The sequence below is a fragment of the Rhinatrema bivittatum genome, chromosome 3 (genome assembly GCF_901001135.1).
Source record: "Rhinatrema bivittatum chromosome 3, aRhiBiv1.1, whole genome shotgun sequence".
NCBI lineage: Eukaryota > Metazoa > Chordata > Amphibia > Gymnophiona > Rhinatrematidae > Rhinatrema > Rhinatrema bivittatum.
Window position 1 is genome coordinate 305,570,165 of NC_042617.1, and position 13,610 is coordinate 305,583,774.

General features: G+C 44.1%; 1 protein-coding gene across 2 annotated transcripts in view; it reads left to right on the plus strand.

Moving 5' to 3' along the window:
* Positions 1-4,907, plus strand: part of TESPA1 (thymocyte expressed, positive selection associated 1) — a 145,073-nt gene extending 140,166 nt beyond the window's left edge. For both annotated transcript variants that reach the window (XM_029595120.1, XM_029595121.1), the window contains exon 15: positions 4,183-4,907. In XM_029595120.1, coding sequence (XP_029450980.1) covers positions 4,183-4,295 — 113 coding nt within the window. In that variant the 3' untranslated portion in view covers positions 4,296-4,907. The remainder of the gene's footprint in view (positions 1-4,182) is intronic.
* Positions 4,908-13,610: the final 8,703 nt, after the last annotated feature.

The following is a 13,610-nucleotide window of genomic DNA, read 5'->3' on the forward strand; positions in this document are numbered from 1 at the left end:
CTATCACATGCACGAAGTAGAATCCTGATATGTATTGAAGATAATAACAGAGATACGTTTTAGTAGCCGTCTGATGGACCTTTACTATCATTTTTAAGGGGGGGGGGGGAGGAAGTAGGTGTTTTTCTTGTTGAATGCACTTATTGTTTTCTTTCTGAGCAAAAGAGACCAATCTGCATTCTTGTTTTGTAATGTGTACTCTGCATAATTATCAAATTAACAAATAGATTTAAACAAAAGCAAGCAAGCTCAAAACATGCTTATGTCTGTTGTAGTACAAATTATTATCACCTGGCTGAACATAAGCCACCTTGAAATTTGAGTATGAGAGTTAAGAACAGAAGAATGTGGCATTATTGGCCACTAGATGTCAGTCTGACATTAAGAGTTTATCAAAGGACTGTAACCTAGGTTTAAAATGTCTAACTTTCTTAGGCTATAAGGTTCACCTAGGACATCTAAAATCCTTGCACTGGCCCTCAGAGTGTGTCACATCCAGACTCCCACCATTCACCAGTCTCCCGCATCCCCAGGGGCAGATGCTGCGGAAAGGTGGGAGGCAGGTGATAGGGTTCCCAGGAGTATGGCAGGGTTACTAGCTTCCTGCCACACTGACACTCTCTGCCACGCCTCTAGGAACCCTAACTCCTGCATCTCACCCTTCTCTCAGCAGGGTGAGATGCAGGAGAAGCAGACTGTGATACATTACAGGAGGACCTTGCAAGATTGGAAGATTGGGCATCCAAATGGCAGATGAAATTTAATGTGGACAAGTGCAAGGTGTTGCATATAGGGAAAAATAACCCATGCTGTAGTTACACAATGTTAGGCTCCATATTAGGAGCTACCACCCAAGAATGAGATCTAGGCATCATAGTGGATAATACATTGAAATCGTAGGCTCAGTGTGCTGCAGCAGTCAAAAAAGCAAACAGAATGTTAGGAATTATTAGAAAGGGAATGGTGAATAAAACAGAAAATGTCATAATGCCTCTGTATCGCTCCATGGTGAGACTGCACCTTGAATATTGTGTACAATTCTGGTCGCCGTATCTCAAAAAAGATATAGTTGCAATGGAGAAGGTACAGAGAAGGGCAACCAAAATGATAAAGGGGATGGAACAGCTCCCCTATGAGGAAAGGCTGAAGAGGTTAGGGCTTTTCAGCTTGGAGAAGAGACGGCTGAGGGGGGATATGATAGAGGTCTTTAAGATCATGAGAGGTCTTGAACGAGTAGATGTGACTCAGTTATTTACACTTTCGAATAATAGAAGGACTAGGGGGCATTCTATGAGCAAGTAGCACATTTAAGACTAATCGGAGAAAATGCTTTTTCACTCAACGCACAATAAAGCTCTGGAATTTGTTGCCAGAGGATGTGGTTAGTGCAGTTAGTGTAGCTGGGTTCAAAAAAGGTTTGGATAAGTCCTTGGAGGAGAAGTCCATTAACGGCTATTAATCAATTATACTTAGGGAATAGCCACTGCTATTAATTGCATCAGTAGCATGGGATCTTCTTGGTGTTTGGGTAATTGCCAGGTTCTTGTGGCCTGGATTGGCCTCTGTTGGAAACAGGATGCTGGGCTTGATGGACCCTTGGTCTGTGTCCCAGCATGGCAATTTCTTATGTTCTTATGTTCCAAGGGGAACCCTTCCCACCCCGATGCCTTCTTGGTGAATTCACCTGCACTGCACCTTGAGGGAGGGAGGCGGATTGTCATCCTTTCCTCAGGCAGCAGATTGCCTTGAGCTGCCCCTGGAGGATACACCTTATAACTAACCCATAGAAGATTTACACAGTAAAGAACTAAAAAATGAAATTTCAGACCTATTTCAATTAATTTGTAATCTATCATTAAAATTATCCGTTGTACCTGAAGTCTGGAAGTTGGCCAATGGGATCTAGGAAAACTGTAGAGCGGTGAGCTTGACTTCAGTGCTGGGAAAAATCATGGAAACTGTTATAAAGAATAAAATCACAAAACATTTAGCTAGACATGATTTAGTGGGTCACAGCCAGCATGGATTTACCCAAGGGAAGTCTTGCCTCACAAATCTCTTACATTTTTTTGAAGGAGTGAATAAACATGTGGACAAAGATGAACCGGTAGATGTGGTGTATTTGGATTTTCAGAAAGCATTCGACAAAATCCAGCATGAGATCTTCTAAGAAAACTAAAAAGACATGGATAGGAGGTGATGTCCTTTTGTGGACTGCAAGTTGTTTAAAAGACAGGAAACGGAGAGTAGGATTACATGGTCACTTTTCACAGTGGAAAAAGGTAAACAGTGGAGTTCCATAGGGATCTGTACTTGGATCGGTGCTTTTTAATATATATATATATATATATATATATATATATATATATATATAAATGATCTGGAAAGGGGTAAGACGAGTGAGGTGATCAAATTTGAGGATGACACATAATTATGCAAAGTACGGTAGTTAAATCTCAAGTGGATTGTGATACATTACAGGAGGACCTTGTGAGACTGGAAGGTTGGGCTTCCAAATGGCAGATGAAATTTAATGTGGAAAAGTGCAAAGTGATGCACATAGGGAAAAATAACCCTTGCTGTAGTTACACAATGTTAGATTCTATCTTAGGAGTTACCACCTAGGAAAGAGATCTAGGCGTCATCTTGGATAATACATTGAAATCATCGGCCCAGTGTGCTGTGGCTATCAAAAAAGCAAACAGAATGTTAGGAATTATTAGGAAGGGAATGGCAAATAAAATGATGGATATCATAAAGCCTCTGTATCGCTCCATGGTGAGACTGCACCTTGAATACTGTGTTCAATTCTGGTAACCGCATCTCAAAAAAAAGATATAGTTACAGTGGAGAAAGTGCAGAGAAGGGCGACCAAAATGATATGGGGCATGGAACAGCTGCCCTATGAGGAAAGGCTAAGAAAGCTAGGGCTGTTCAGTTTGGAGGAGAGATGACTGAGGGGGATATGATAGAGGTCTACAAAATCATGAAAGGACTTGAACAAATTAATGTAAATCAGTTATTTACTCTCTCAGATAATAGAAGGACTAGAGGGCACTTCATGAAGTTAGCAAGTAGCTCATTTAAAACAAATCAAAGAACAAATCGAAGAAAATTCTTTTTCACTTAACACATAATTAAGCTCTGGAATTCATTGTCAGAGGATGTGGTTACAACAGTTAGTGTAACTGAGTTTAAAAAAGGTTTGGATATGTTCCTAGAGGAAAAATTCATAAACTGCTATTAATTAATAAGCAATAGTAACTTGTGATTTATCTAATGTTTGGGTACTTGCCAGGTACTTGTGACTTGGATTGGCCACTGTTGGAAACAGGATGCTGGGCTTGATGGACCATTGGTCTGACCCAGTATGGCGTATCTTATGTTCTTATATTCTTATGGTATATGATAGCAGATAAAGACCCAATAGTGCATCTGGTTTGCTCAGCAAGTTGCTTAGAGTAATAACTGCCACCCTGTGCAGATTACTCCTATGGCTTCTGTTATGTAACAGCATTCTTACATGCAAGTTAATGTTAATATGTAAACCGAATTGATTTGTAACTCTGCTACATGAATTTCGGTATATAAAAATGCTAAATAAATAAATAAGATTAATAATTGCCCCTCCATGCAGTTTATCCCCATGCAGAAATCTTACATCCAGAATTAACAAAGATGACCCCTTTTCTTCATTTCCTTCTTAACATAATAACATAGTTAATAACAGCAGAAAAGAACCCAAGTAGTCCGTCCAGTCTGCCCAACAAGTTTTGGTTTTTTTTAAGTTAGTAACTGCCACTCTGTGCAGTTTCTCAGTTGATGCAAGTTACCCTCTTTTCTTAATTTTCATCCTTTAGCCAATAGGCATCCTCTGTTTTTATCCCACATCCTTTTGAATTCTATCATATTCTTGTCTTCACTACCTCTTCAGGGATGACATTCCATGCATCCACCATCCTTTCCAAGAAGAAATATTTCCTGACATTGCTCCCCCTGGGAGTTTCATACCATGATCCCTGGTTATATATCCACTGGAAAAGGTTTGATCCTTGAGCATCATTAATACCCTTCCCTGACCGGGAACTCTTCCCTCCCCTCCACTGTTAAAAATAGCTGATGGTGAGAATATCTTTAACATAGCCTATGTTGCCATTTTATCTTTGTCGCCTTTGATTTCAGATCTCATCCTCCATGCAGACAGCGCCCAGTCGGACAGCAGTGGCTTTGTTGAGGACCCTGCACCTGAATCTTTTGTGCCGATGACATTTCTGGGAAAGGCAGTCATTGGATGAATGGAAGATCTGTTTTAAATAGGATGGAGAGTGCTGGTTTAGGGCAATGACAGAAACTTGGGGAAATGCTGCAATGACAGCCAGCTACCATGCTGTTATCATGGCAGGATGCTTGAATGGAGTACCATAGAGTCCAAGAACACAGGAGGAACAGGGAACAGGGACCTCATCACCACAGCCTCTACAGATTTCCCCGAATGAACACATCCCTTGCTGGACTAGCTTTCAAAGGAAACACTGATCTTATGCTCTGTTTATTTATTATTATTTATTATTCAAAGTTGTCTTGTCTCAAAACCTAAAATGCATTTTACCTCCCTTAGAGCCAGACTTGGCGAAAGAAGGTAACCTGGAAGCCTTAGCTGGTCGCAGAATGATGCCTCCATGGAGAAGACGGAGTAGCACTAGCATTTTCAGATTTTCTAAAATAAGGCACTTTTTTTTTTGTTTCAAGTTTCACTGTTGGCTTAAAATATCTCCTACAAAATACTTTGTACCCAGACTTATAATGCCTTTAACATACCTGGCATGAAATAGAAGGGACTACCAGTGACTCTGAAGAAGTATATTTTCGTCTTTTGTGTACTGAAGAAAGTTGTGATTGTTAATAGTGTGCAGTAATTAAATATGTTCTGCAATCCCTCACACTGTTCTTTTATCCCTTCTCCCATTTCTATCTGAAGCAATAATGACTGGTGTGTAGTTGCAGCAGGGCAATCATACCAGAAACAAGAACTGCAAATGTTCCCCAGTTTCAGCCACAGAGCTCTGTGAGACCGGTCTCTTGGACGCGAGAGGGAGCAGAGGAAATGGCCAGCAGACCATGTTAATCTGCTGATCCATAGGATCATCACCAGATAGGTACCCTGAGGTGCAATCACCTCGGTCCCTCCAAGAAAGTCCATACAACTTTTCTGGTCTCCTTCCCCTCTACTGCTCCCTCCTGCCTGCTTCTGGTGCTCTCTTGTTTATCCTCCCCCCCCCCACTTCAGCTCTGATGCTCTCCCGCTCCTGACCTGCCCAGTGCTCTCTCCCGTTCTTCCTTCCCTCCCCAATTCCAGTGCGCTCCCATTCACATCTGATGGCAGAGAGCTAGCAGAAATGCCAGTAAGACAAGCAGAATCTGTAAAGCACGTGGAACCCATCTAGGAGTGTGCACAAAAAGATGGAGCAGAACAACTTCCTGTTTCTTAAACTTTAAGCAGCATAACCCTGACAAATACACAGTTTCTATACAACACTAGTGCACAGTCGAGAACAATTGTTGTAATAACAGAATGGATTCAAAATACAGGTCTAACATCTCCTTTGTTCTATTGCCCCCTCCCCCCATCTTCCATTCCTGCATCTCTCTCCCCCCCTCCCCCCTTGGTACTTTCTCTCCTGTTGCACCCTGCCATTTCCTCTCCTCTGTGCTCCCACAGTCATTGAGTGCGTTTGAGCTGTGTAGCACCAATAGTTCTGCACTGTTCTCGAGGTGAAATAAGAATGTAACTGGCGCCTCGAGAACCGTGCAGACTGCTAGTACAGCACAGCTCAGCTTTAGAAAGAGAAAGCAATGGAGGGAGAGAAGGGAATGCAAGAGGGAAAGAAAGAAGCAATACTGCAGGGGCTGAGCTAAGGGAAACAGACTGGGGAGAGGAAGAGAGGCACAACTGGGAGAGATTAGTTAGGCTGGGGAGAAGGAAGAAGTAGAAAGATGGAGGGGCAGATTGGTTGAAATATAGTCAGTCTGAGCTGGAAAGAAAGAAAGAAATGTAGAGAGAAACAGGCTGGCCTGCATGGCAGAAAGAGAGAGAGAGAGAACACAATGGACAGATAGGCTGAACTGGGGGAAAGAGAAGGAAGAAGCGACCAAGAGAAACTGGGCTAGGCCTGTGTGACTGTACAGCACTGTGTACATATAATGGCACTTTAGTAGTAGGAGGGAGAGGGGAAAGATAGCCAGACTGGGAAAGGGAGGGTAGAGATAGGCATACCGAAATTAAGGAAAGAGGACAAGAAAGGTGTAGGAAAGAGAAGAATAAATGAAACCAAGAAAAGAAGGGACAAGCAAAGATGATCAAACTAGAAATGGAAAAGATGTGGGGATAATAGAAAGGTGGTAATGACAATAACACCGGTACCTAAAATCCACCCAGGGTAACCCTGTGGCCTTTTGGAGGGTCCTACCAAGCACAGCACAGACCCGCCTCACCTGCGCACGTGCTTCTACACTGGTAACCTCCCACCCGCCAACTGGGTTTCTACTTGCCTCTGGGCAAGTTCCCCACCGGCAAGCTATCCCCTGGTGGTTTCTAGGGACACTGAGACCCCTCACAACCAAGGGTCACACAGTTCCTAGAAATGCACCCACAGACCAAATATACACAATACCAGGATCGACAGTCAGTCCAAGACAGTCAGAGCTAACAAACTAATAAGATAATTAAGGAAAAGGGGGAAAAGAGAACAAATAAAAGTTTTAAATTGCAAATGGAAACAGGTAACACAACAAGGATTAAACAATAGAAACTAGCTAAACCCATGTCACTATCTTACTAGTGCCTGGGGAGGTCAGGAAAAGGCTGTCAGCTAATCACGGGTCACTATCTTACTAGTGCCTGGGGAAGTCAGGAAAAGGCTGTCCACAGGAGTTGAACAAAGCCTCAGTGCAAATATCTGCTCCCTCTGCATTCTCAGCTGGGACTGGAGAATTCCAGAACCCTCAGGGCCAGTTCTCTATCTCCAGGGCCAATCGGTGCACACAGTATTAAAAATTAGATTTCTAGCCAATGGCACTGCAGGGTGTTTCATTGTTACATGCACTCAAAGCTGCTGAAATGTGAATGTTGATTAAAGCCACTTTCAGTCAAGGCAGCATACAAAACCTCTGCTTGAACCACAGACAGAGATCAAACACCACTAGCAGGCCAGCACACAGGAAATGAGCTCCTTGAGGAAAAGTGTTATAGGGCAGAAAAATAAACTACAAAGCATGCAAAACCCCTGTTTTGCCACACTAGTGATGATTTAAAACTTTTGCTACCCATAGCCATTGTTGGTGCCAGTGCTTCTGCAGCCCACCTCCCCCATCGACCTCCAGTCACTCCCACTCTCCCCCAATGTGGACTTCTGATCCCTTCCACTTCTATCCACCCCCCATCCCCAACAATGGTACCTAAGAGCATAAGAAATATGTCAGAGCAAAGGGCCATGGAACCCAGTATCCTGCCTCCAGCAGTGGTCACTGGTCAATCCATGTCACAAAGTCCTGGAAGTTCCCCAAGAAAAGATTAATTTCTTGTTGTTCACTCCCAGCGATAAACTCTGGCTTTCCCAAATCTACCTGACTAATAATGGTTTATGGACTTTTCCTCCAGCAAATTGTACAAATTATTTTTAAACCCAGTTATGGTAGATGTTTTGAATACATCCACTGGCAAAATTTTCCACAGCCTGTATGTTGAGTGAAAACATATTTTCTCCAGTATGTTTTATGTCTGCTACCTAGTCCTAATATAGGGCCTCATTTTCTAAAGTATCACAGGCCTGAGATACTTTAGGAAATGAGGGGCAGGGGGGCTGAAACGGGGGGGCGGGCCTGCGCTAGCCGGCAGCGATCGCACCTTCGCAGTGCGATCGCTGCCTGTTTCGCACCCAATAACGCCACCATAGGAGGTGTAGCTATTGGGAGCGAAATAGGACGCAAAAAGGGCCTTACCCTTTCGCTGTCCTGCGGCGTCGGCGCAGAGTCAGTCCCGGTGACGCCCCAACTCCTTCTCTTCCGGGGCCGACTCTGCCTCGACTCCGCCCCCATCCTGGTATCGCACGCGATAAGGGACTTTTCGCATGCGAAAGGTCCCTTATCGTGTGCGAGCCGCTTAGAAAATGAGGCCCATAATTTGTTAAAGTAAATAACTATTCCCTATTTACACATTCCGCCGCACTCTTGGTTTCATAAACTTCTATCATATCCCTTTTCAGTTGCCTCGTCTCCAGAGTGAAACGCCCTAACCTGTTTAACCTGTTTGGTCTTCATCAAGAAATCTTTTCCATCCCCTTTATTATTCTTGTTGCCTTTCTTTGTGTCTTTTCTAGTTCCGCTAAATCAGTTTTGAGATGGGGTTACCAGAATTGTTGTGAACTTGTTCTGGAACGACGGTATATAAAAAGCCTAAATTAATAAATAAATAAACTGTACATGCAGTCACAACATGGAACAATACAGAGAAATGATGAGATTCTCTGTTTTATTCTCCAGTCCTTTCCTCATAATTCTTAACATTCTATTTGCTTTTTTGACCACCAACTCACACTGAGCTGAGGATTTCACCATATTTTCTACAAGGACTCAAAGTTCATTTTGCATTTTGTCCATATTAAGGGTTGAATTTTCTAAGGCTTATGTTAAGGGTTATGAGTGTAAAATTAAGATCTGTGATTTATTGATATGTTCAATAAACATTAAATTATTTTTTTTTTTTAAATCACCATATACAAATGCAAATAGCTGCTATGCATGGTAAGCAAGTTTTCAGAAGGGCGGAAATATGCACCAGTGCTGCCGTATGGAAAAGTATGTGCGGACAAAGAGGGTATTTGGCGTTTGGAAGTATTCACACATTTACCTTTTTCTAAATAGAGTAAGAGTATTTGTCTTCAGACATGTCCACAAGCTTTTACACCTGTTAAATTGAGGAAATTAAATCTGACATCTGTGGGGTCTGCAGTTTTTGGAGTCTGGGGGAAAGTGGTGAAAGTCATGGGTCAACTTGTGGAGGTTTTGGCAGAACTGGTGCTTGGATGTACATGCACAAGTATTTTCATAAGCAAGATGAATGCATACATTTTTATTTATTTTATTTATTTGGCTTTTGATATACCGACATTCGTAGGGACATCATGTCGGCTTACAATGTAACAAAAGGATGAAAATACATAAAACCAGGGGAGGGGGAAGAGGGAGCAGGTGGAAAAAAAGGGGGCAAGGGAAAGGAGGAATTGAAAGGTAGAGAAAGAAAGGAACAGGTGACTGAGAGGGAGTCAACATTATAAAATACCTGCCTCTGCTCATAAATTGAGGGTTATTACATGTACATGTTACACATTTAAAGTGTTAAATATATGCATACACTTTTATAAAACAGGTTTACAGCTTATGGGGTGAATATTCAAAGGGTTTTCACACATAAAAATAGCATGTACATGCGCACATGGTATTTTATAAATGTTCAGCCCGAACCGCGCAGCGTTTTTGGGGCGTGTTGGGAGCGTTCCGGGGGCGGGCCCGGGGGCGTGGCCGCGCCCTCCGGACCCGCCCCCAGGTCGCGTCCCGGTGCGCAGGAGGCCCGCTGACGCGCGGGGATTTACGCCTCCCTCTGGGAGGCGTAAATCCCCCGACAAAGGTAAGGGGGGGGTTTAGACAGGGCCGGGCGGGTGGGTTAGGTAGGGGAAGGTGAGGGGAGGGCAAAGGAAAGTTCCCTCCGAGGCCGCTCCGATTTCGGAGCGGCCTTGGAGGGAATGGGGGTAGGCTGCGCGGCTCGGCGCGCGCCGGCTATACGGAATCGATAGCCTTGCGCGCGCCGATCCAGGTTTTTAGCAGATACGCGCGGCTCCGCGCGTATCTACTAAAATCCAGCGTACTTTTGTTTGCGCCTGGAGCGCAAACAAAAGTAGGCTATTCGCGCTCCTTTTAAAATCCGCCCCTGTATGTGGGTATTTTTGGTCTCGGGTGTATATTTTACCAGGAAAAAAAGGACATTCCAGAGCAGGATAAAGAAGTGCGCTCAGGAGTTGCTATTTTGTAAGAGATATACATGTGCACATTACCAAAGTTGTTCATAGACTTTTACACCCGCAGGCAGAGCCTACCCCACCTGTGGTTGAAGACAGAGGAGAGAGGCGTAGGAGAACTGTGGGTGGAGCCCTTCCCACCTGTGGATGAAGAGGTAGAAGAAAGAGGCCCGGGAAAACCGTGGGTGGAGGAGTCGGTTGCAGTTGGGGGTGAGGGTGGGGATGGGGGGGGGGGGACATAAGGCTGAAGATTCACCTAGAGCATCTAATACCCTTGCACCAGCCTTGTGTGTTGTGTGTGAGAGAGAGAGAGAGAAAGCCTCTGTACATGTTAGTGTGAAAGTCTATGTATCACATACAGGCTCTCACATGCACACATAAACAGAATTTCTTACACACATATGTAATGTGTGTGTGTGTGTGTCAGACAGAGCCTGTGTGAGTGTGTAAGAGCCAGTGTATGTGAGAGAGAGGGAGTATATGTGAGAGCATGGACATGTATTAATGTGTGTGAGACAGCATGAGCGCCTGTGTGCATGTGTGTGTTTGAGTTTATGTGAGCTCTCCTAATCTTTGGTCTTGAAAAGGATGGGCTTTGTTCAGGGCCCCACTCATTTTCTTTCCTCTGTGTCTTTGGCTACCATCCAGAAGCTTGTGAAGGCAATTTTGCCCCACCCTGATGGTTAGTGCTCTAGGTGACTACCTAGTTTTCCTAATGGGAGGGCTGGCCCTGCATACACACATATGCACACAGGCTCTCACACACACAGTCTCACACTGTCACACATAATGAGTGTGTGTGTGTGTGTGTGTGTGTGTGTGAGAGAGAGAGAGAAGGTGTGTGCAACAGCCTGTGCATGTGTGATAGAAAGAGCCTATGTGCATGTGTTTGTGTGTGTTTCTGTGAGAGAGAGAAAGAGAGCCTGTGTATGTGAGAGAGAGGGATTGTATGTGAGAGCATGGGCATGTGTATAGCAGAGGGAATAAGTGAGAGAATGAGCATGTATTAATGGGTGTGTGAGAGAGAGAATAAAGCTTATACAGCCCCCTCCCCCAATCAATGACTATCTTAGAGTGACTAGAAATCAAAAGATCCCAGGTATTTAAAGCCACACCACTTCCGACAGTGGAGACTCCCATGCCTCGCTCTTCTGCCCTGCCCACTGCTGACATCATCAACAGGCACTGGGCTTCACAAGCAAGGCACTGATGCTGGAGGTGCTTGTGCCGGTAAGTGCGCGCCTCTTTCATAGAAACATAGAAATGACGGCAGAAGAAGACCAAACGGCCCATCCAGTCTGCCCAGCAAGCTTCACACATTTTTTTCTCATACTTATCTGTTTGTCTTAGCTCTTTGGTTCTATTTCTCTTCCACCCCCACCATTAATGTAGAGAGCAGTGATGGAGCTGCATCCAAGTGAAATATCAAGCTTGATTAGTTAGGGGTAGTAACCGCCGCAATAAGCAAGCTACACCCATGCTTATTTGTTTTACCCAGACTATGATATTCAGCCCTTATTGGTTGTTTTTCTTCTCCCCTGCCGTTGAAGCAGGGAGCTATGCTGGATATGCGTGAAGTATCCGTTTTTCTTCTCCCCTGCCGTTGAAGCAGAGAGCTATGCTCGATATGCGTGAAGTATCCGTTTTTCTTCTCCCCTGCCGTTGAAGCAGAGAGCTATGCTGGATAATCGTGAAGTATCAGTTTTTCTTCTCCCCTGCCGTTGAAGCAGGGAGCTATGCTGGATATGCATTGAAAGTGAAGTATCAGGCTTATTTGGTTTGGGGTAGTAACCGCCATAACAAGCCAGCTACTCCCCGCTTTGTGAGTGCAAATCCTTTTTTCCACATTTCCTCTTGCTGTTGAAGCTTAGAGCGATGTTGGAGTCACAGTAACCATGTGTATGTTTATTGAATAAGGGTATTATCTCCAGGCAGTAGCCGTCATTCTGGAGAGCCACCCACTCTTCATTGACGGCCTCTTGACTTTATGGATCCACAGTGTTTATCCCACGCCCCTTTGAAGTCCTTCACAGTACTGGTCTTCACCACTTCCTCCGGAAGGGCATTGCCAACTGATTATCATAAGAACATAAGAAATTGCCATGCTGGGTCAGACCAAGGGTCCATCAAGCCCAGCATCCTGTTTCCAACAGAGGTCAAACCAGGCCACAAGACCCTGGCAATTACCCAAACACTAAAAAGATCCCATGTTACTGGTGCAATTAATAGCAGTGGCTATTCCCTAAGTAAACTTGATTAATAGCAGTTAATGGACTTCTCCTCCAAGAACTTATCCAAACCTTTTTTGAACACAGCTACACTAATTGCACTAACCACATCCTCTGGCAACAAATTGCAGAGCTTTATTGTGCATTGAGTGAAAAAGAATTTTCTCTTATTAGTCTTAAATGTGCTACTTGCTAACTTCATGGAATGCCCCCTAGTCCTTCTATTATTCGAAAGTGTAAATAACGATTCACATCTACTTGTTCAAGACCTCTCATGATCTTAAAGACCTCTATCATATCCCCCCTCAGCCGTCTCTTCTCCAAGCTGAACAGCCCTAAAGTCTTTAGTCTTTCCTCATAGGGGAGCTGTTCCGTCCCCTTTATCATTTTGGTTGCCCTTCTCTGTACCTTCTCCATTGCAACTATATCTTTTTTGATTTGCGGCGACCAGAATTGTACACAGAATTCAAGGTGCGGTCTCACCATGGAGCGATATAGAAGCATTATGACATTTTCTATTTTATTAACCTTTCCCTTCCTAATTTGCTTTTTTGACTGCTGCAGCACACTGAGCCAACGATTTTAAAGTATTATCCACTAGGGATGTGAATAGTTTTTTGACGATTTAAAACAATCGTCAGATATATTTTAAATCGTCAAAAATCGTTAGAGCCGCGATACAATAACAATTCCCCCGATTTATCGTCAAAAAAATCGTAAATCGGGGGAGGGGGCAGGGCGGGAAAACCGGCACCCTAAAACCCACCCTGACCCTTTAAAATAAATCCCCCACCCTCCCGAAGCCCCCCAAAATGTTTTAAATTACCTGGGGTCCCTTGTGTGTCTCTGTTTTTCTCTCTCCTCTTTCCCATATGTCTGTGTTCTTCTCTTTTCTTTTTTTCCCCACGTCTTCTCCTTTACTGTCTCACATCTACTCTTTTTGTCTAGGTTCTTCTCTGTATCTTCCCTGTGTTTCTGTCCCCATCCCCTATATGTCTCTCCCTGCTATTCTAGCTCCCTTGTTTCCCTTGCGTGTCTCTGCTTCTCTCTCAGCTCTTTTTTGCCTCTACACCTATGCCCTACAGCTTCTTGCCTGTATGTCTCCACACCCCCTACATGTCTCTCTCTGCTCTTCTCTCTTTCCTTCCTGAATGTGTCTCTGCTCTTCTCTCTCCCCCCCCCCCCCCTAAATATCCCTATCTTGTCTCTGCTCTTCTTTCCTGTCTCTCCCTGCATTTTGTGAGTCTCTTCTCTGTCGTTTTTCAGGCTATCCACCTACCTGCCTGATCTTTGTGCATTGTACAGGACCGCA